This window comes from Gorilla gorilla, chromosome 2 (assembly GCF_029281585.2).
Source record: "Gorilla gorilla gorilla isolate KB3781 chromosome 2, NHGRI_mGorGor1-v2.1_pri, whole genome shotgun sequence".
Classification (NCBI taxonomy): Eukaryota; Metazoa; Chordata; class Mammalia; order Primates; family Hominidae; genus Gorilla; species Gorilla gorilla.
In genome coordinates this window covers 58,404,019-58,427,247 of record NC_086017.1, presented here as the reverse complement: position 1 = coordinate 58,427,247, position 23,229 = coordinate 58,404,019, and the positions used below count along the sequence as shown (strand labels likewise).

The 23,229-nt window shown below is 53.5% G+C and overlaps 1 protein-coding gene across 8 annotated transcripts in view; it reads left to right on the top strand.

Moving 5' to 3' along the window:
* The first annotated feature begins 884 nt into the window (after positions 1–884).
* PFKFB4 (6-phosphofructo-2-kinase/fructose-2,6-biphosphatase 4) overlaps positions 885–23,229 on the top strand; it is a 42,540-nt gene continuing 20,195 nt past the window's right edge. For 2 of the 8 annotated variants that reach the window (XM_055382330.2, XM_055382327.2), the window contains exons 1-7: positions 885–1,039; positions 11,863–11,979; positions 12,137–12,233; positions 17,351–17,417; positions 21,230–21,304; positions 21,691–21,747; positions 22,384–22,505. In XM_055382330.2, the coding sequence (XP_055238305.2) occupies positions 976–1,039; positions 11,863–11,979; positions 12,137–12,233; positions 17,351–17,417; positions 21,230–21,304; positions 21,691–21,747; positions 22,384–22,505 (599 nt within the window). In that variant the 5' untranslated portion in view covers positions 885–975. Of the gene's footprint in view, positions 1,040–5,235; positions 5,428–5,489; positions 5,545–5,874; positions 6,023–11,862; positions 11,980–12,136; positions 12,234–17,350; positions 17,418–21,229; positions 21,305–21,690; positions 21,748–22,383; positions 22,506–23,229 lie in introns of those variants that run through there. The other 6 variants (XM_004034086.5, XM_055382326.2, XM_055382325.2 and 3 more) reach the window with 5 other exon arrangements.

Genomic DNA, 23,229 nt, shown 5'->3' with positions numbered 1-23,229 from the left:
CCTGAACACAAGAAGCCTGTGACCATGGCAGCCTTGTCTTATGGGCGCATATGTGCGTGTGTGGCTGAGTCTCTGACAGCTGTGACTGTGTGTGAGCAGGGTAAAGGTACGTGAGGGGTCTGAGAGGAGTGGGTGCTTGTCCCCCAAACCTGCATGAGGCAAGAACATCTCCTGGCCAGGCCCTGTCCTCCCCACGTACCCCTGCATCCCCAGCCTCGACCCAGGGACACGCAGGGCTCACAGGAGACAGGGCTCAGGCTGCCGGAGCTCCAACCAAACTCTGTCCCACTTCATGCACGGACTGTCCTGGGCAAAGGTGTTCACCTTTCCGAGCCTCGGTTTCCTTATCTGTAAAGCAAAGCTACACCAGCAAGCCTGTGAGCATTGTGTGTGTAGCAGACATGGAGGTCCTGCAGCAGGAGGTGCTCAATAAACACAAAGCGACTGAAGGATGAGATGCGCGAGAATCCCAGTGGTGTGCACCCAGGCTGCGACACATGGTGGGTGAGTCATACCTGGCTTCTCTGCCTTCCTCCCTAGCTCCCCGGTTAACTGACCTGGTCCCTCGGTTTGGAAGGACTAGGTTTTGCCTAATTTCACAGCCCAACTCCATTGCTGGGCCAGAGACAGAACCGACTTTCCGGGCAGTGTGGACGGGCTTGCCCGCAGAGGGGGCAGGCAGTCTGGGCTGTGCAGACAACTCTAGGTGGACATGAAGGCAGACGCTGGGTGGCATGGGCAGCTCTGGCGGGAGAGGGAGACTGTACTGGCCAGAGCGTGGCCGGCTGACTGGAGTGGGGGCACTGGCGCTGCCCTCACATTTGTAAGCAGCCCTGTGGGGGCGGGCCTAGGGCGGGCTGGGGAGGCGGGGCTGCAGGAGCCGCAGGAGTCGCTTCTCTCTCTTCAGAGTGCTAGGCGGGGTGACCCCACTCTGGCGCTGCAGTGGGCAGTGGCCCTGGCCAGTTTGGTTGCAGGATGGACAGAGGCTCGTTAGGAGGCAGCTCCCTGACCGACCTGGGGCCGGGGAGCAGCAGGCGGGGTAGGCACGGGACAGCGTGGGGAGAGTGGGGGGTTAGGGAAAGACCTGGATGAAGTCAGGGTGGTGCTGGAGGGGTGCGAGAGTGTTGGGGGGTCTCTCCTGGTTTAGGGGTGCTCTGAGGGGCATTCATCTGTCAGTGGCCTGAAGGAGGGGGAAAACTGTCGCCCTGCAAGGGAGAGGGGGCTGGGCCAAGGGGGAACTATAAATAGTGTCTTCCTCCAGCCCAGGGGGAGGGACCGCCAGCTGGAGCTGCCCAGGCCCTCCTGCTCTGCTCTTTGCTGGCCTCCAAGGGATCATGTTTGTCCAGGTTTCCTCTTGGGGTCACACCAGTTTGGGGAATTCTAGAGGCTCATTTAGGATGGGTTTCACATGATGTGGCTTTAGCCCTTAAACCAGCACTTCTAGGGTGTCTGCTGTGTGCCCTGTGCCAGTCCTGAGCTTCTCTGAACGCCTGCTGTGTACTCAGTTTGGTCATGAACCTCTCTGAACCCTTTCTGTGTGCCCTTGCTGGTCCTGAATCCTTAAGCACCTACTGTACGCCCTGTGGCAGGCTGGAAGGAGGAAGTGCAGATCAGGGTTCCCAGGCTGCTTGGTGACATGGTTCTATAACCTGAAGTCAGAACCTCACACTCCTTGTGAGCCCTGGGCCCAGGGAGACACAGGGGACAATCCTTTGCTGGAAATGGCCAGAGGAAGCTGGAATTCCTGGAAACTCCTGAACCTCCCAGTGGACAGCAGGGCTGGGGGTGGAGAGATATATGTGGGAAGGGAGGCAGCAGAGAGCAGCAGGCCCCACTGCAGCCTGCCTGTCTCTGCACATGCTGGGGTGCAGGACTTGTGAGTGTGTGTGCATCTGTGTGTGCATGTGCAGCTGTGCCAGTGTCTCTTTGTGCATCAGTGTGTGGGCCTGTGTGGCATGCACTGAAACCCCTGGGTCTTTATGCTGTAAAGGGTGGTTTGTGGGCCAGATGTGGTGGCTAACGGCTATAAACCCAGGGCTTTGGGAGGTTGAGGCAGGAGGATCGCTTGAGGCCAGGAGTTCAAGACTGCAGTGAGCCATGATTGCACTATGTGCTCCAGGCTGGGTAACAGGAGCGAGACTGTGTGTGTGTGTGTGTGTGTGTGTGTGTGTGTGTGTGTGATGGTTTGGCAGTTCTGTCAGGACTGGCCAGTAGATACAGGGACTGGGAAGAGTTTGAGCTTTGAGAACTGGCCACCACGTGGCTTCTAGGCTGGGACACTGGGAGGAAGTCCAGTGGTCAGTGCAGAGGGCACCCTGGGAGCCAACCAGGGTCAGGCCAGCCAGGTTCATGGTGGGCAGAGGCTGAGCAGAACATGTTCACACATGTATGTACATACATCCCAGCATACTTCCCACGCCTGGGACAGAACAGCTGGCTCACTTTGGGATATACTGAGGAGGAAAAAGCCATGAGGGCCAGGGATTCTACCGGGCATCCGCTGATGCTGAGAGAGCAGACGCTGGGACAGCATCTCCATGGAGAGGACACGGGGGAGTGGGAGCACACATGTGGAGGTGGACTGTGCGATTCCACTGCAGTATGGCAGGCAAGGTCTGGAAGGCTGGGAGTTGAGCTGAGTCCATGCTGCACTGTGGACTCGCTTTGTGATCTTGGGCCCTTCTCCCTCTTCCTGACCCTCAGTTTCCCACCTGACAAACAGGGCCATGGGAGGGGAGATGGAGAATATCCTCAGAGCAGATGTGGACCGTGGCCTTGGGGAGGAACCCCAGGCATCTCCTGATGTTGACCTGTGGCCTTCCAGCTGGACATAGGGCCTTGAAGGAGGGTGCCTGGGTCAGCCACGGGTAGACTTTCTGGGGAAGAGAGGAAGGTGCAGAGCTGTTGCATTTCCTGGGAACCAGGCTCATCCTGTCTGGGTGTGAGGATGCCTTCCCAGAGATAGCCCTGGCCCCCTGCCCAGGCCAGCTGTCCTCTACCCCCAGCCCTTGATTAGCATCCCAGGAGGTCTGGGAAGAGAATGGACAGGCCGGAGGAGGTGCTGGGTGTCTGTAGAAATCAGAGGAGATAGCTTTTGCAATGAGTGCTGTGGGTTAGACAGGGTGTGGGCATGTGGTAATGAGGTCTCAGAGGCCACAGTGGCCCCAAGATGGCCTTGGCAGTGGCCAGAAGACAAGAGGGCTGGCTGTGTCACGAACAGAATGAGTGGCTTTGGAGAAGTAGGGAGCAGGTCACGAGGGGCACCCAGCTCATCAGGAGCCGCCCATGGATGTGCTCAGATCTGCTGGGACTGGGGTGGAGGAATAAGCGGGTCGATACTGCAAAAGGAGGATGAGGAAGGAGGAAGTTGTTGACCCTGCCTGGGGCAGGGTGTTCCCAGGGCAAGCAGCTAGAGCTGGTTTGGGGGAGGGTCCAGATGGGCTTCCAGCATGTGGACCTTCGGAATCTTCAGTTCCTATGAAGTGGGCAAGACATCTGTGTCAGTCATCTTAAGGGTCCTTGCCAAGCTTTAAAGAGCTGGGTGGACTTGGACTGATCCAAGGCAGGGCTGTGGCAGGGAGGGCATCGGAGGGGGTGCTACACCTATAGCCCATGAGGCCAGTCTTGTTGCCAGTCCCATGCCCTCAACACCTGGCTCCTGGCTGGGTACACACTGGGCAGAGAGAACCTGAGGATGCAGGGCACCTGCCAGGGGTGTTGTGGATGACATCGCTAGAGGGCAGTGTGGCTCAGGTTGAAGCCGTGTTGGTGGGGGCTGGGGCAGAGAGTGTACAAAGCTTGGAGAGGCGGGGCTGGGGATCCCGAGGAGGCCGGAAACTGCAGGAGTCCGGTGGGGGCCAAACAAGAAAGTGAGCCAGGGGTTTACGAACTTCTGGATCTCTCCCTTGTTCCTTGTCCCCAGTGCATTTTCAAAGACAAGAGGGAGATACAAATATAGTGAAAGGCAACCATAACGTATTTTAAAATGAATTTCTTAGAGATTGACATATTTAATTTATACTGTAATACTGTAAGATAGACAATGTGCACATCCCATTTTCCTGATGAAGAGAAAATGTTAACATATTATTTTCAAAAAATATGTAAAACTTTAGTTAAAAAAACCAAAATACTAAAAAACAAAAAAAAAATTGTAAAAAATGAAATTCTGGAAAGACAATTAAGATACTCCCAGGGCTTAGTGGGTACCCAAAGTACTTGGTTACTAAGTGCCACGCACCGCCGGGCGCGGTGGCTCACGCCTGTAATCCCAGCACTTTGGAAGGCTGAGGAGGGCGTATCACCTGAGGTCAGGAGTTCGAGACCAGCCCGGCCAACGTGGTGAAATCCCGCCTCTACTAAAAATACAAAAATTAGCAGGGCGTGGTGGTGGGCGCCTGTAATCCCAGCTACTTGGGAACCTGAGGCAGGAGCATCCCTTGAACCCGGGAGGCGGAGGTTGCAGTGAGCCAAGATAGCGCCATTGCACTCCAGCCTGGGCAACAGGAGCGAAACTCCCTCTCAAAAAAAAAAAAAAGTCCCACGCATTTGCTCCCAGCAGCCAAGGCAAAGAAAAAGGAACAATATTGAAATGTGTTTTGAGTCTCTATCCATGAGGTAAAAGAGCTTTTCCAGCGTGGTTGAGCATGCTCCTATGGACGGCGGAAGAGTAACGGGGCTCGGAGCAGTCAAGGGGGACCTCGAGCAGTCAAGGGGGACCCCGAGCAGGGGCAGGAGGGCGCAGCGGAGTTGACGGCTGGGACTGCAGGCCTACTGGCCCCTGCAGGCCTACTGGCTCTGACCAACCTGGCCGTGCGGGTCACGTAGGCCTCGTCCCACTGCATGAAAACCCCTCCCTCCTGCGGGCCCTGGGCTCCCTAGCAAGGAGGTAGCAGAATTCACGCGTGCCGCTGCTCAGGGATGCAGCGCCAGGGCGGAGCCCGTAGGTGGGGCCTATGCAGATCAGCGCGGGCAGGTTGGGAGCGCTGAGTTTGCGCATCCGGGGCGGGCCTGCACAATCCGGGCCTTGAACTGGGGCGGGGCCAGTACAATCCGGAGTTGAGCATGCGCATTCTCGATCCTGGCCTGAAGAACTGGGCCCACTTGTTCCAAAACGGGCGGGTAGGTGAGTTGGGCATGCGTGGTCGGAGGCCGGGCTCCTTTCAGCTGGGGCGGAGCCTACTCACTCTGGGGCGGGACCTGCGGAAAGATAGACATGGGCTGTCGCGGCTTGAGGAGGGGCGGGGCCCAAGGGGCGGGACCTCGGGTGGCCCGAGGTGGCCCGGCTGCTGGGTTGGAAGCGGCGCAGTCCGACTCATCCCGGCCCCGGGATGGCGTCCCCACGGGAATTGACACAGAACCCCCTGAAGAAGATCTGGATGCCATACAGCAATGGGCGGCCCGCTCTGCACGCTTGCCAGCGCGGTGGTGAGGCGGGGTCCTCTGGGAGGAGGTGGGAGGTGCACCGGGATGGGTGGGTAGGGCGGCCTGGGCGGGGATCTCGCATGGAGAAGGGGCGGGAGACAGATGGGGAACCGGGGACAGGTGAGGTTGCCGTGACTGGGGAGGCTGCTGGGGACAGGTGAGGCGGTCGTGACAGTGGTGGGCCAGAGACAGGTGTGGCAGAGCAGGGGGCGGGGACAGGTGTGTGGGGGCATATCGGCTTGGCGGTGGCTAGGTCTGGCCACCATCACCTCAGGGAGGGCTCTGGCCCCCTCGCTTCCCTCTCCAATCCCCATCGCCCCCAGCCTGGGGAGGACCCTGTGAGCACCCGAGGCCCTTCCCTCTCTCCTGGCCAAGGAGTGTGGGCTGGGTTGTTGGACTGGAACTGAGCTGTGTGGCCCTAGGTGAATTACTTGGTCTCTCTGAGCCCAGAACTTTCAAAGGTGGGCTAGTTTTCCAACAGGAGGAAGGGTGCCTCTTGGCCTTAAAGCTGAGCTTGGGCAGGAACTTCAGCAGAGATGTGCTCAGGATAGAGACAGAAAACTGTGCCGTGTGGGCCTGTGTCTGTGTCTCGGGACATGTAAGTATCCACCTGGGGTCATGGGTGTACAGTAAAACTGGAGAGTGAAACAGCTAGGAGAATGCTGAAATTCATGGAATTGTTAAGGGGCTCACCTCTCCTAGGGTCCCAGGTGTTTAAACCGCTTCCTTGAGTTTCTGCCTGTCCTTAAATGAGCTGGCAGTTTTTTTTTTTTTTTAAGAGATGAGTCTTGCTCAGTGGCCCAAGCTGGAGCAAGTGCAGTGGCGCGATCATAGTTCACTGCAGCCATGACCTTCTGGGCTCAAGCAATCCTCCCACCTCAACCTCCCGGTTAGCTGGGATTATAGGTGCGCCACCACATCCAGCTTTTTTTTTTCTTTTTTCTTTTTTTTTGTAGAGACAGGGTCTTGCTATGTTGTCTGGGCTGGTCTCCAACTCATAGCTTCAAGTGGATCCTCTGGCCTCGGCCTTCCGAAGTGTTGAGATTACAGGCGTGGGACTCCTGGCCTGCAACTTTTTTATTACCAGGAAAAGAAAGATTTGTTTTCTGAGTAACTGAAACATTGTAATGAATTTGCAGCTTGTCCAGGACCTCAGAGAACATCTAGTTTAACAGACAGTGAAATGGAGATCAGGAGATTGAGTGACATGCCTGGGTCTCCCTGTGATCCTGCCTCTGCTTATGTATGATAAGCAAGGGGAGAGTTCTTTGTGCTCATCCTGCTGCAGCAGCCTGGAGCCATGGCTTTGATCATGATATGAGTCCTGGGGGAAGGGTGTGTGTATTTCTGGCCACACTGTGAGTCCTGGCAGGGGAAGGCCATGTTTCTGACCAGACCAAGTCGTGGTAACTCATGGCTTTGATTGTGATGTAGGTCCTGGTGGGGCTGTGGCTGTCTATAATGCACACTCAGTCCTGAGGGCTATGGCCACCCCTCCTTTGAGACTCTTCTGGAGGCGGGGAGGCTGAGCCAGTCTGTGTTATTAGGGCTGTGTGGTCCTGACTTAGGGGGGTGGCTGCTATTACTACATAGGGGAAAGGAGTGAGGACCTGGACTCTTTTTTTTTTTTTGAGACGGAGTTTCACTCTTGTTGCCCAGGTTGTAGTGCAGTGGTCCTATCTCAGCTCACTGCAACCTCTACCTCCTGGGTTCAAGCAATTCTCCTGCCTCAGCCTTCCAGGTTGCTGGGATTACAGGCATGCGCCACCATGGCCAGCTAATTTTGTATTTTTAGTAGGATGGAGTTTCACCATGTTGGCCAGGCTCGTCTTGAATTCGTTATCTCTAATGATCTGCCCCCCTTGGCCTCCCAAAGTGTTGGGATTACAGGCATGAGCTGCCATGCCTAGCCAAGTCTGTGAGCCTTTAAGGAGTAGGTCCTCAATAAGCGGAGGCAGGGTATTCTGTCATCACTACCATTCTTTCTTTGCTTCTCACTACGTCTGAGTCAGGGATTGATGCATCAGCTCCAAGCCAACCCCCGTTACAGGTGAGAGGAAGCTGAGGCCCAATGGGAAGGTCTCATAGCTCCTGAGGCAGGGCTTGTGTTTCTCCAGGCTCTAAGTGTGGAACTGAAATGTGGCTCTGGCCTGAGCTGAGGGGCTCGTGCCATCACGGTGTCTCAGGGTGTTGGGGTAGGCTGGGTTCTAGGTCCGCACTTTTTCCTGGAGGAGGAGGTAGCACCTGAGAGGCCAAAGATGAGACCTGCAGGTTGTTTGGGGATTTGGGCCTCAGGGTTCACAGCAGGGAGTGGGTAAGCAGTGAATGAACATGGAACCCGCCCATGCAGCACCTCCAGCTCCCAGTGCCTGCATTTGGGCAACATTTTACCCTTTGCATAGTAGACTTGTAGGTTGAGTGACTGCAAGGACAGTCTGGATCCGGAGGGTGTGGGTGGGGATGGAAGCGGATTTGGTCCCAGGGCTTTGTGGGGAGGAAGAAGCAGGACCCACTGCTGGTCTGTGCTTTGTACTGGGTTTTCTCTGGAGCCTAGTCCCCAGCTCCTCAGGGCACTAGGGGCTGGTGGACTGAGGGATGTACTGCGCCTCCTCCACTCCCACAGGCACGCCCCCACTTGATAAAATTTAAAGCCACACCTGAGGGCTTGGGAGGCTTTTACCTTTCCCATCATCGGCCTCCGAGCTCAGACCTGGAGGAACTCTGAGGGCAGGTGGGGCAAGAGCTGACTCAGGAAGGACTGCAGAAAGGACGGTGTTTGATGGCTTTTCTCAGCTGAAAGGTGGCAAGACTCTTCCTGGGTAAGGACATGACTGGTGTGTGCACAGGGCAACAGGAGAGATGACTTTCAGTCCCCTCTGAAAAGGGCCTCCATGGCACGTTACTTTATTTTAAAGAGCTCTTCCTTCCTCAGCCTGGCCTAAGGAGGTGAGAGCAGTTGCAGTTCAGGAGTCAATTCTGGCACCCCCTCCAGGGACTTGTGGCTGCTCCTTGGGTAGAAGTAATGGAACATAGACACTGCCCATTGCCAGGCACGTCTCAGGCCCCTTGGGCCCCTTCGCTCCTAGAGCTCATGGGGCCTGCAGCGAATTTACAGGAAAGGAACCCATGAGGGAAGTTGGGCTGACATGTCTTCATATTTCCTTCCGCACATGCTCAATGTTATAAACAGTGTGTTCTTTTTTTTTTGGAGACAGTCTCGCTTTGTCCCCCAGGCTGGAGTGCAGTGGCACAATCTTGGCTCACTGCAACCTCTGCCTCCTGTGTTAAAGCAATTCTCCTGTCTCAGCCTCCTGAGTAGCTGGGATTACAGGTGTGCACCACCACACCCGGCTAATTTTTGTATTTTTAGTAGAGACAGGGTTTCACCATGTTGGCCAAGCTGGTCTCGAACTCCTGACCTCAGGTGATCTGCCCGCCTCGGCCTCCCAAAGTGCTGGGATTACAGGCATGTGCCATCACGCCCAGCTATAAACAGTGTGTTCTACTGTCCTGTTTGCTCAGTGTCAGGGTCCTGTGGGCTCAGAGCCACAGGTGCAGCCGCGCACCCAGCCCGCTTAGTCCACGTGCTCTGTTTCAAGGGCTGCAATGTGTTCCCTCCTTGTTATGCCTCAGTTGGCAATTTCTCATGGCTGGAATTTCCCAATGTTTTGCTATGGTAAGCAGAGCTGTTGTGATACACTTGAACTTTGGTTTTCTTTTGGGTCATTTCCTTGGGAGCTTATCTTGGGGAGCAGAGGAGACAGGTAATTTATTGCCTTGTTTTGCACCCAGGCCTGATTTGCTGCCCTGCCTGCCCACCTTGTGCTGCGCATGTGGGTGGAAGGCAGGAAGGGAAATGCCACCAAATGCCATGGGAGGAGGCTGGAGCTGTCTCTGGGAAAATAGGAGATGTGGAGAGGGAGTGTAGATCCCCAGTCCTGAGGTTTTGGGAGTCCCTGAAGGAGCAGTTGGGGGGTGGCCCCATCAGCGGGAGCAGGGTAGATGCAGGATTTCCTCCTGCTTAGCAGCTGTCGCACTGCCCTTGGTTGCTTGAGAGCCCGGCCACCTGGCCGGGAACTATGCAAACAATGCACAATGCGGGCCTCAGCTGTCCACCGGCCCTGAGGAGGCAAGGCCTTGCCTAACTTGTTTTCCTCTCACCTTAGCTAATACTGAGAGTTCTCTGCAAGTTTCTCCACTCTCACTCAGTCAGCCTGTTTCATGGGGTCTCCTCCTTCCCGCCCCTGAGGCTCACCGTTTGGGTCACCTTTAAACAAGGGGCATGCACAGGAGTGATGGAGCCCCCACTGGCAAGCAAGGCCCTTTGTTTCTCTGCAGGGCCTCCCTGGGGCCAGGCCACCGCCTCCATGCCCTGAGTCCCAAGGGCAGTCGGTGCTGAGGTACACCTATGGCTTTAGCTCAGTATCCGCCAGGGTAGGGCAGAGGGCACAGCTTCCCAGAAGTGCCCAGGCTCTTGGATAGCACTAGGCTTCTCTGAGGGATGACTGCCCCATTTTACAGCTGGGGACACCGAGGCTCAGAGTTCCCAATGAATGTCAGACTCAAGATGGCAACCCAGGCCTGACTCCTGACCCCCTGCGGAAGTGCTTCTGGGGCCTCTGTGCTCTGAGGGAAACAACTTGTTGGTGGGGACAGTCTGTCTAGGCAACCAGGTGAAGGCACTTGCAGAATCAAGAAGAGGGGCAGTGACAGGTCCCCACATCTGTTCATCTGCCTGTCTCCTATGGTTTTACCTGACCCAGGTCCTAAGGATGAGGAAAAGGAAGCTTCCTGAGGCTTCTGACATGAGACCGCGTTTGATGGCATTGGAAACTGAGCTGAGGACTGGGCTCAGGCCTGTAATCCCAGCACTTTGGGAGGACGAGGCAGGCAGATCACCTGAGGTCAGGAATTTGAGACCAGCCTGACCAACGTAATGAAATCCTGTCTCTACTGAAAATACAAAAATTAGCCAGGTGTGGTGGCATGTGCTTGTAATCCCAGCTACTTGAGAGGCTGAGGCACGAGAATTGCTTGAGCCCGGGAGGCAGAGGTTGCAGTGAGCTGGGTACCACTGTCCTCCAGCACTCCAGCCTGGGCAAGGGCGACAGAGCGAGACTCCCTCTTAAAAAAAAAAAAAAAAAAAAAAAGAAGGCTGGGGGTGATGGCTCACGCCTGTAATTCCAGCACTTTGGGAGGCCCAGGCAGGCGGATCACCTGAGGTCAGGAGTTTTGAGACCAGCCTGACCAACATGCCGAAACCCCGTCTCTACTGAAAATACAAAAATTGGCCAGGTGTGGTGGCGGGTGTCTGTAATCCCAGATACTCGGGAGGCTGAGGCAGGAGAATCGCTTGAACCTGGGAGGCAGAGGTTGCAGTGAGCCAAGATCGCACCACTGCCCTCCAGCCTGGGCGACAGAGTGAGACTCCGTCTCAAAAAAAAAAAAAAAAAAAAAAGAAAACTGAGCTAGGTCCCATAAGATGAAGCTGGCAGTTCTGCTGCCTTGGTATCTGTTCTAGCCAGCTGGGGATATAGGGGGCTGTATTCAGATCCTTCCGTGCCTCTAGCCTGGCATCTTCTCTGGCTGGCACACTGACCTGTGGCACATGGATGGTGGTGAGTGGGCTATCAGAGGGACTGTCCTTGTGGGCATCAGTCTGGGTCTCTGGTCTCAACCCCTTGTGGTCCTTACCCTGAGAGACTTCTAGATGCCTCCCTCCCTGATCCTGCCCACGATTCCCGAGCACCAGCGCTGTGCCAGGCCCCAGGGCCCTAAAGGGCTCAGATACCACAGGGCTTCTTCTGCTATAAGTGATCAGTCTAGAGAGAAGAGTGTCATTAGTGAGGTGACCAGGATTGAGGGTGAGGGGTGTTCCCGGTGGCCATGGAGATGCCTTGGGGAAAGGACTCGTTGAGGAAGTGACTTTTGAGCTGGGCTTCGTATGATGAAAAGAAGTTCACCACGGGGAGGGCATGCAGTGGGGCTATGTGTTCTGGGAGCACTGAGTGATGGATGGGGTGGGAGAGATATAAAAATGTTAGGGTATGGATTCCTGGATGACAGAGGCAGGGTGTTGATTACCCTGCTGGGTTTTGGTCCTGTCCTTCATGCGGTGGGGACCCCCCTAGCCATGTTTAGCCAGTGGCAAGTTCGGTTGACTTTATGCCTGGTGGTGCACATCAGGATGAAAAGGGCTGGAGAGATCCCACTGTGTCTGCCAGAGCCCAGGCGGGCCTGGGGAAGGGGGACATGCCAACGGTGGCTTGAAACCAGCATCTGGGGCCACTCCGGGAGCTGTGTGGGGATGCTAGGAAGCCAAGAAGATACGTCTGGTGCCAGTCCCATGCCCTGAGGCTGAGAGACCACAGGCTGAGAGGGAGGGGTGCGCTGGGAGGGTCCCAGCCCTCATCTGACACTGTGCTGCTTGCCTTTTAGTGTGTATGACCAACTGCCCAACGCTCATTGTCATGGTGGGCCTGCCCGCCAGGGGCAAGACCTACATCTCCAAGAAGCTGACGCGATACCTGAACTGGATTGGTGTGCCCACTCGGGGTGAGGCTTGGCCCCAGCTGTCTAAGGGGAGCTTTGTGGGGCATGACGAAGAGAATAGAGAAGGCCTATTCTCTATTATTTGGCCTGGGGTTGGGTCAAGGTCAGGGTTGGTAGGGGTTGCTGTTGCTGTGAAAGCTGAGCCTCTCCTTCCCGCCAGAGTTCAATGTTGGCCAGTATCGCCGGGATGTGGTCAAGACCTACAAATCTTTTGAATTTTTTCTCCCCGACAATGAAGAGGGCCTGAAAATCAGGAAGTAAGTGTATGTGTTGGGTGTGGGGGGAGAGGTTGCTGGGGGACCCAGTGTGGAGAAAGCTAACACATTACTGACCATTTACTGAGAAGCCCCTGGAGTGGAGCTGCTGGTGAATGACTGAGCTACTCCTGAGCCCTGGCCTTGCCCAGCCCTGATGGCTGTGTGACAGGGCTGTGTGGCAAGGCTGGTCTCTGGATCTCTCAGGATGCGGTGGGGGTGGGAGGTGATGGGTTTGGGGATGAGAGGAGAGGGTGTGTTGTGTGGCCTCCTGGTGGCTGGGCCATTCCTGCCCTGGGGTTAAGGAGCCCTTGGAAAGGACAGAGCTTCAGGGAGGTAAGAGGGGCTCAGCCCACGCAGGTCGTTGGAGCTGCTGCCTGGAAGTCACGCTCGCTCACCCCAGCCACCCGTGGGGATGGCTGCTGCTGGGGAAGGGAACCTGAGTGAGTGCAGGCATACAGGCCTTAGGGATGGAGCTGGGGGTGGGGGGTTTCCTCCCTTGCCCCAGGATAAGCTCTCTCCTGTGTATTTGGAGCATGTTCTTGGTGTGTGATTGCTGTTGCGATTGGCTTTGCATTGACATCTCCTAGATGCTGCTGGGTGAGTCGTTCACACTTCTGCTGTTACTCTTGAGATAGAAATATGTATATGCTACCCCCCCACCCCCAACAACTTTCAGACTTGAACTGAGTCCTTTCTTCAAGGAACTGAGCACCAGCTGGTGGTCTGAGCAGCCATGCTGTGCTTTTCTCGGGAGGTGTTAGCTGGGGTCTTGAGAAGCCCCTTATCAACCTAGGGTGGCAGAGACTTGCTCTTGGCCTAGCCATCAGGATAGGGCAGTGAGCAGAGGTTGACCCAGCTCTAGTGACTTCCCCAAATCAAGCCCAGCCCCAGGCCAGAGGCTACCGGGCTGCTACTGGGGTCCACACTAGGCTACCTGTTCCTTCTCTGGCCACCAGGGGGCAGGAACTCCCTGCTGTGGGGCTTGGACCTTCAGACCGGAGACTGCCTTTGTTCTTGCATCGGTGTGGCCGGGCCAGGCTGTGGCACCAAGAAGGGAAGGGGAGCCTGATATTCAGGTTTCTATGGCCAAATTGTGGGTAAAAATCAAGGCTGGACCCTCTGGTTATATTGAGCCAGATAAAAAGTAGGGGACTAATGTCTGAACCTACCGTGTGCCGGGTTCTTGATGCCCATTGTCACCCCCTACTTTTACAGATGAGGAAACTGAGGCTCAGACAGGCCAGGAGTCTCGCACAAAATAGCAAGTTTACATCAGCGCCCAGACTTGAATCTAAGCCCATCCACCGCTAAAAAGTGTCCATCATTCCAATATTCCTCAATAGGTAGGTCAAGGAACATCAAATGCAAATTTTATTTATTTATTTTAAAAATTATTATTATTTGTGTGTGTGTGTGATGGAGTCTCACTCTGTCGCCCAGGCTGGAATGTAGTGGTGCAATCTCAGCTGACTGCAACCTCCGCCTCCCAGGTTCAAGCAATTCTCCTGCCTCAGCCAACAACCCCAAGCTGTGGACGCTGATAGCCTAGCCTGTCTGATCTTCCCAGCAGCTTCTGTGGTGGGCGGTGCCTCTCTTTTCCAGATGCTGGGACCAAGGCCAGAAAGTGATGGGGGTGCCTTGGGTCACTCAGGGTTTGAATTTGAAGTCCGTCCTGCCTGAATCCATAGTGTTTGTGGGGAGAGTCTGCCCGCCGCTCCACTCTGGCTGTCCCCCTAAGGTAGGGATATTTGGGACTAATTCAGATGAAGAGACCTAGACTCAGAGAGGTTGGGAAGCTAGTCCAAGGTCACCCTGCAACAGAAGCTGGGGACAGGCTCATTGCTGCCTTTCTGCAGGCATACCCTCTGGCTGCCCTAGAAACCCTCTCTCCTGTATCCGAATCCTGGCTCTGGCTGGGCCACAGGGCCATCTCCTATTAATCAGCCCAAAATTTCCCAATTAGCAAAATAAAAGGACCAGAGTTTTTAAAATGGAAAACCTGGGAAGAGACAGCTGCATTTCCCAGAGGCCCAGTTACTCACACAGTGTTGAGGTCCATCTCTGACACTGGACACAGCAGAAGATCTAGAAAAGTGCGTGCAAGGCCAGGTGCAGTGATTCACGCCTGTAATCCCAGCACTTTGGGAGGCCGAGGTGGGTGGATCACTTGAGGCCAGGAGTTTGAGACCAGCCTGGCCAACATGGCAAAACCCCGTCTCTACTAAAATTACAAAAATTAGCCACATGTGGTGGGGCGCCTGTCATCCCAGCTACATCAGGAGGCTGAGGCATGAGAATTGCTTGAATCTGGGAGGTGGAGGTTGCAATGAGCCAAGATTGCGTCTCTGTGCTCCAGCCTGGGCGACAGAGTAAGACTCTGTCTCAAAAACAAAGTGTATGCAAGGGCATAAGTACACATATTCTAAACAGGCACACTCATACTCCTGCACACAGTCCTATACCACACACAAGCCCCCTATGCACACACACACGTGGGCACATGCATGCATGTGCATACCTCATAGGCACACATCCGGACATGCATATACCATATGCACAGGGTACATACACATGCACACCCCCTGTGTACACAGTCACATTATACATGAGGGTATATGTACATGTGTGGGCACCTACACATATAAATACTTGGGCTCACTTAAGCCACACATAATTCAAGGGCCATTACACACACGAAGGCGCACATGTTCTCACCCTGTATATACACACACACCTGAGCACGCTCATACATGGTGTGTAGGGGGTCACCAAGACTGCCCTCAGGTTCAGTGATTTGCTAGGGTGACTCCCAGGACTTGGCATATAGCTGGACTCATGGCTAAGACTTAGTACGGCAAAATGACACAAAGCAAAATCAGAAAAAGGGGCCTGGGGTGAAGTCCAGAGGAAACCAGGAGCGAGCATCAAGATTTTCTCCCCATGGAGTCACACAGGACGCACTTAATTCCTCCTGCATTGAACATTGACAACATGTGTAAAATGTTGTCTGCCAGGGAAGTTCATCAGAGACTCAACGACCAAGGTTTTTACTGGGGGCTGGTCATATAGGCACCCTGTGCCTAGCATGTACCAAAATTCCAGACTCCCAGAAGGAAAGCAGATAATCAACATAAACCATGTTGTTTGTATAAACAGTCTATGCACAGTGAGCTCCTCCAGGGAAAGTTTCATATCACTAGAGGGAACTGTTTACCATCAAGTTCCCCAACCCTGGCCAAGGGCCAGCCTCACAAGCAGGCCTTTTGAAGGGGACCATTCTCACACCTGCTGTGTTAACTCTTCCACACACATGCAGTCACCCACTACACATGAAGGTGGGTGCACACACACATGCATACCTCAGAGGCATGTGTGTGGGCACATATACACTTGTGTTCACCTGTATGCACATGTGGATCTGTGCACACGTACACACCAAGCATGATCGCATATGTTCTCACACAGTCACATGGCACATGAAGACATGTATACACACACACCATGTGTACACACATGGTCACCCCCACATGCATACTCTGTATATGCTTGGACACACACACACACAAACTTATACACATGGGTGCATGCATACACATCCTGTGTGCACACATGTGGGCACACTCATTCATACCTGTGCCCATTTAGTCACATACTGCACACAGGGATTGCGCACGCTCATGTGTTTGTGCACCTGTGCTCATACATGGGCCCAGGGAATACTCACACAGGTACACTCACAGATTTACATGTACACACTTGGGCACAACACACACATAACCACCCACACATGTGGATTCATGCACATATGCATCTCTTCACCCCATTCGCACTCTCTTATACACACACACACACGCACACACACACACAGGCTCCCAGGCTCTTCCCTCAGCATCTCCACTGGGGCCCTGAGGTCTCTCCTGCATGGTGGTGTCATGGCCAGAGCAGCCCACAAAAGAGATCTTAGCCCAGAACGTGGGGCTCTAAGGAGAAATGTCCCCACCAATGCCAGTTACCTGGACTCTCAGAATTCAGATGTTTTTGGCATGAGGAAGAAAGCACTTTGAGGCTTTAACTGGAAGACCCATTGGGGCACAGAAATGGTTACAAGGGCTGGACATAGTAGCTCATGTGTGTAATCCCAATATTTTGGGAGGCTGTGGCGGGAGGATCACTGGAAGCTAGGAGTTAAAGACCAGCCTGGGGAACATAGTGAGACCCTGTCTCTTAAAAAAAAAAAAAAAAAAGAAAGAAAAGAAATGTCACAAGGAGCCATAAGAGTAGAGCTCTTTTCAGTGCCCTGGACTCAGCTCTACCACTGATTTCTTTGTGGTTCTCAGATCAGGTTCTGCCTCTGTATTTCAGGCATATCGTCCTGATGAGAGCCCTTTGACTTTGACATGCTGGGAGTTTAAACACAAAATCCAAAGATCAACAAAGCCAGGAGGGCTGGGCACTGTGGCTCAAGCTTGCAATTCCAGCACTTGGGAGGCTGAGGAGGGTGGATCACCTGAGGTCAGGAGTTCAAGACCCACATGGCCAACATGGTGAAATCCCATCTCTACTAAAAATACAAAAAATTAGCTGGGTGTGGTGGCACATGCCTGTAATCCCAGCTACTCGAGAGGCTGAGGCAGGATAATTGCTTGAACCCAGGAGGTGGAGGTTGTAGTGAGCCGAGATCGCGCCACTGCACTCCAGCCTGGGTGACAGAGCGAGACTCAGTCTCAAAAAAATAAATAAATAAATAAATAAAAGGCGGGCGGGGGGGGGGGCTTATTTTGATAATCAGGGAAAATATATGACAATTAGAAATCATGAATATGGCACAATGACAGCATGGATTTGCGCACAATGAGAGGATGAGGGAAAATACAGAAACGTAGTGCTTAAAAAATGTTCCTAATAGCCAAGAGTGTATAGCCTTCCACCTCACAGGAGCAGAGTTAGCCAAACACTGAACATTATCCCAAGGAAAGAGAAGAGAAACTTTGAAAAGAGAGCAAGAGACCTCGGGGCTGTTCCTTCTCCTGTCATGTCTCCTCCTGTTGTGTGTCCCTGGCCACCCTCCTGGAGCCAGGGTCGGGTGCTGGGCTGACCCTGTGTTTTCTCTCCTGAAGGCAGTGTGCCCTGGCAGCCCTCCGTGACGTCCGGCGGTTCCTTAGTGAGGAGGGGGGACATGTGGCGGTGAGTGTGACACCCTGGTGACAGCTGGGAGTGACACATGGGAGCCCATCCACATCTGTGCCTTTGCTCGTCAGGCATCTGGAGGGGAAGGCAGGGTGTGTGTGCCCCAGATGCTCTGGGTGCCAGCCCTTGGGAGGAAGTCTGCAACAGCTATGCAGGAGGAAGCCAGAGACTGGATATGGGCCAGGAGTTTCCCTCTGGGCATGTGGTGGCCGCATTTGACCCTGCAGGACTTCCCTCTGGATGCTTGTATTCTTGGCCACCCCAGAAGTTACAGGTGTCAGGTTGCCTAAGTGTTTAGTAAATGTGATTTCTCCTGGTGTGGGGAGAATCCTGCCCAGCATTACTGGTTGTTGTAGGAACCCACTGAATCCTGGATTAAGGGGTTTCCACCTGTGTGTTGGCCCTTCTAGTCAGACAGAAGAGCAGAACAGGGCTAAACTGGGGTGTCTGTGGGAAACGGCTCTACCCCAACCTTATATAGTCAAACACAGGGGCTGTTCTTTCCCTTCCTTCTTCCTGGTGTCATGCCTTCTGGAGTTCTCTGTCCGCAGCTACAATCTGTGCCTGTAGCACAGCCATTGCCCTTCTCTCTCCTGGGTTGAATGTTCTGCCTGTGGATCCCACATCATCCTCTCTTTGACTTACTGATTTGTTTCATTGAAGCACATCCTCCAGTAACTTCCTGAGAAAGGTGCTTGGGGAGGTAAATTGTGTGAGACCTTGCACATCTGAAATGTCTTTTTTTAATCCTCACATTTGATGGTTGGGTATAGAATTCTAGGTGGAAAGTGCTTTTCCCTTAGAACTTCTACAACATCACTCTGATGTCTTATGGCTTCTAGTGTGGCTGTGGAGAAGTCTCATGTCATTCTGATTTGCTGATCTTCCTAAAAGCTTCATCTCTTAGAGGGAGCTGAGAGTTTCTCATGCCCCTTCCTCTTAGGAGGCCTTTAGGGTCTTCAAGGTGATGTGGTTTGTGGTGGGTCTTCTCTCCACCATACATGGTCCTAGGGGGCCCCTTTTCATCATAACACTCTTGTTCTCCAGGTCAGGGAAATTGTCATGTATTATTTCTTTGACAAATCACCTCTGCGCCTTTCTGGCAACTCACTCCATCCCTACTCCCATTTTCTGAGCTGCTTTTTCTAGAACTTCTGGTGGCTGCATGCTAGCTTGATTCTGAGATTCTGATTTTATCTTTTTTCTCTTAATTTTCTTTCTTTCTTTTTTTTTTTTTTTTTGAGATGGAGTCTCGCTCTGTCACCCAGGCTGGAGTGCAGTGGCGTGATCTCGGCTCACTACAAGCTCCTCCTCCTGGGTTCACGCCACTCTCCTGCCTCAGCCTCCTGAATAGCTGGGACTACAAGCCCCCGCCCGGCTAATTTTTTGTATTTTTAGTAGAGATGGGGTTTCACCATGGTCTCGATCTCCTGACCTCGTGATCCACCCGCCTCGGCCTCCCACAGTGCTGGGATTACAGGCGTGAGCCACCACGCCCGGCCTTTCTCTTTATTTTCTCTCTTTGTTTTTTTTGGTTGTTTGTTTTGAGAAAGACTTCTTCAACATTATCTTACAAGTATATGAGTGTTGTTGTTGTTTTTTTCCTTGAAACATGGTCTTGCTCTGTTGCCCAGGCTGGAGTGTAGTGTCTCAATCATAGCTCACTGCAGCCTGTCTCCTAGGCTTAAGTGATCCTCACACCTCAGCCTCCTGAGTAGCTGGGACTACAGGCACGTGCCACCATGCTTGGCTAATTCTTGTATTTTTCACAGAGACAGGGTTTCACCTTGTTGAGCAGGCTTGTCTCAAGCTCCTGGCCTCAAGCAATTTGCCTGCCCCAGCCTCCGAAAGTGTTAGGATTATAGGCATAAGCCACCGCACCCGGCCCAAATTTCTTTTTTTGTTTGTTTGTTTGATTTAGTTTCTGTTTTTCTTGTTAAAGGTTTTGCTGGAGTGTCCAGTGAGCCCTGGCTGGATGCCCTTTTTAAAAAAGTGATGCTGGGCTGACATGGCGGCTCATGCCTGTAATCCCAGCACTTTGGGAGGCTGAGGCAGGAGGATTGCTTGAGCCCAAGAGTTTGAGACCGGCCTACATAGCGAGACTCTGTGTCTACAGAAAAATTTTTAAATTAGCCAGGTGTGGGCCAGGTGCAGTGGCTCACACCTGTAATCCCAGCACTTTGGGAGGCTGAGGTGGGCGGATCACGAGGTCAGGAGATCAAGACCATCCTGGCTAACATAGTGAAACTCCATCTCTACTAAAAAAATACAAAAAATTAGCTGGGCGTTGTGGCAGGCGCTTGTAGTCCCAGCTACTCGGGAGGCTGAGGCAGGGGAATGGCGTGAACCCAGGAGGCAGATGGGAGACTGAGGCAGGAGAATGGCGTGAACCTGGGAGACAGAGCTTGCAGCGAGCTGAGATCGCGCCACTGCACTCCAGCCTGGGCGACAGAGCAAGACTCCGTCTCAAAAAAAAAAAAAAAAAAAAAATTAGCCAGATGTGGCTGGGCACAGTGGCTCACCCCTGTAATCCCAGCACTTTGGGAGGCCAAGGCAGGCAGATCATGAGGTCAGGAGTTCGAGACCAGCCTGCCCAACATGGTGAAACCTCGTCTCTACTAAAAATACAAAAATTAGCCAGGCGTGGTGGCACAAGTAGCTGTAATCCCAGCTACTCAGGAGGCTGAGGCAGGAGAATCGCTTGAACCCAGTAGGTGGAGGTTGCAGTGAGCCAAGATCACGCCACTGCACTGCAGCCTGGGCGACAGAGCAAGACTCTGTCTCAAAAAAAAAAAAAAAAAAAATTAGCCAGGTATGGTGGTACATGCCTGTAATCCCAGCTACTTGGGAGGCTGAGGCGAAAGAATAACTTAAGCCCAGGAGGTTGAGGCTGCAGTGAGCTATGATTGCTCCACTACGCTCCAGCCTGGGCGACAGAGTGAGATCCTGTCTCAAAAAAATTTTTTTTAAATAAAAACAAAAAAATGATGCTGTAACCGAGGTGTGGTGCACACTTGTAGTCCCAGCTACTCAGGAGGCTACTCAGAGGATGCTTGTGCAGGCCCCAGGTACTTCTCAAAGAGCTCCAGATGGGTCAGTGCCTGGCTGAATGGGGTTGGGAAGGGGGCCTGGGCCTCCAGCTCTTCTTTATCAGCCAGCTAGTCCTCCCATTTCGTCCCCATCTTTGTCCCTTTTCTTAGCAATGCCACTGCACCCTCTGGAGTGCTCTGGTCCTGCACAGGTGGTGTGCTCTGGTTGGCGAGCACCTGTGTTTGGTTTCCTACGTGACTCTGAGTCCGTCACCGTGGATCTCTCTGACAGAATTGTGTTGATCTCTCCATCTCCTGTCATCATCTTTTTCTCCTGTCGTCTCTTTTTCTTTTTATCCTTCTGTTCCCATTTTACTGGGGTGTCAGGATGGAGTAGAAATAAACATAGGTTCAGTTTACTAGGTTTAACTGGTTTCACTGCAATTCCTGTTGGTCAAACACAAACTGAGTGCCCACTGTGTGCAGAGCAGCACTGAGTAGGTTCTTCTGTGCAATGGGTCTGCTCCCCTGCTGGGAGCACAGGCATCCTCTCCTTCTAACTTCCTTGGGGCATTCTCTCCAAGGAAGGGGAGGGCCAGCCCAGCCGTTGCAAGTCTGGAGGAGACTGGCCAGGCAGGTGGCCCTGGCAGCAGCTGGTCCTTATGAGAAATCCAGTCCCCAGAGAGCCTGTGCTGCGGCCCTCACTGCCCACTTCAGGGCCCACTCTGGCCCCTTCCTTCCCCAGGGCCAGAGGCTGAGTTAACCCTAGTTTGGTCCTAGGTTTTTGATGCCACAAACACCACCCGAGAACGGAGAGCGACCATCTTTAATTTTGGAGAACAGAATGGCTACAAGGTGAGGCCTCCTTGGCTCCTCTCCTTGGCGGAACTGTGGCATGTCCCCTGCCCTCCAGGGCTCCTTTCACCGCCTGCTTATGCATGAGGGGCATGGGGCTGGCATGGCTCCTGAGTGTAATTTGGGATGAGAGGGGCTGTCTCCACTTGGGGTTTGCTTTCCAGAGGGAAGGGGGTTTTCATGGGAGAGTCTAGGAGAGGGCAACACCTGCTTTAGCTCCGGACTCCTTGACCCCGCCTCTAGCCCTCTGAAGCAGGGTTTCAGGGCCTGGCTGCTTGTCAGCATGGGCCTCAGGGGATGGAGAGCTCCGAGGAGCAAGGCGGGAGGCCCTGAACGTGTCCGTGTTCCTCCCTCTCACCACCCCGGCACTTCTGGTCCTGCCACAGACCTTTTTTGTCGAGTCCATCTGTGTGGATCCTGAGGTCATAGCTGCCAACATCGTGGTGAGTAGTGCATCTGACCTTGTCAGAAGGTCGTGTGTGACAGGGACATCCCTTTTCAGGTTTTGGCTAACCTTAATTTGATATTGAACCTTGTGGGGGTAGGGAGGAAGTGTAACTTCAAATGCTGGGTCAGGTATGCCTCGCCCTCTGTGGATCACTGTGTGGAAGGCTGGGTGGCTGGTGGACATTCACTCACCCCACCTCCCCCTCGTAACCACCTGGACACTAGGAGAGCACCTTCAGCAGGGGTGGAAGGGTGGGTGAGGGGCATGTTTTATATTTCAGAGAAAGAAAGACTCATTCTTTCCTTCCCCTCCCCCAGTTTATCTGAGGAATGGCCATCTGGGTCTGGGAAAATAAGAGTTCAGGGTGGGGAACAGCCTCCAGGCCTCCCCCTGTACCACAAGGATGAGGGACTTCAATCCCTGGACCCTCAGTGATACCCTCTCGGCACTGGTGTGAGAACTCAGACCAGGGAGCTGCTGGACCAGCCCCCACCTCAGCTTCCAGCCTCAGGTTCCCGCACTGGTCTCCGGTGCAACCTCCTCCAGCCCCCTGCCCAGCAGTCTCCTTGGTCTCTGGCCCCGCCTGGCTCCTGACCCTGATATGTCCTTGCTCTGTGCCTGGCTCCGGCAGCAAGTGAAACTGGGCAGCCCTGACTATGTCAACCGTGACAGTGATGAGGCTACGGAGGACTTCATGAGGCGCATTGAGTGCTATGAGAACTCCTACGAGTCGCTAGATGAGGACCTGGATAGGTGAGTCAGGGCAGCGCCAGGCCCTGCAGCTGTGATGGTGGGCGGCAGGGGTCATACTTGGCTGCCTCCTATGGCTCCCCATGGTGGTGGCTGGAGGACCAAAAAGCAGAGATGGTCTGACCTTTCTTGTTTATTTCCTTGGGGCAGAAATGTTTGGTCAGAGGTGACTTGCAGAACACCGGTTACCTCATCCAAAACTCTGCGAGTCAGGATTTTATACTATTCCATCACGAAATCAAGCCGAATTTCTATGCAGGGGGTCTTAAAGCAGGGGTTGGCAAATATTTTCTGTCAAAGATCAGAGAGTAAATATTTTATTTAGACCTTGGAGGATGTACAGTCTCTTTTGCAGGCACTCACTCTGCTGTCACAGTACAAATGAAACATAGATATGTAAATCAATGGGCATAGCTGTGTTCCAGTAAAACTTGATAAAAAACAGCCCACGGCTAAGTTCGACTGGCTGGCCACAGTTTACCAGATCCTGTCTTACAGAACACATGGGGCAGTGGCTGGGTAAATAATAATGTAGCCCTTGGTGAAGTATTGCAGTCATCATTATAACTCGTCATTGTGGAGAGACATGGGAAAATATAATATTGCATTCAGTGAAAAGGCTGGAATACAAACTTGTGCTTAGGTTCTGTAATTCTATAAGATTGTGTAATACAGGCCGGGCAGAGTGGCTTATGCCTGTAATCCTAGCACTTTGGGAGGCTGAGGC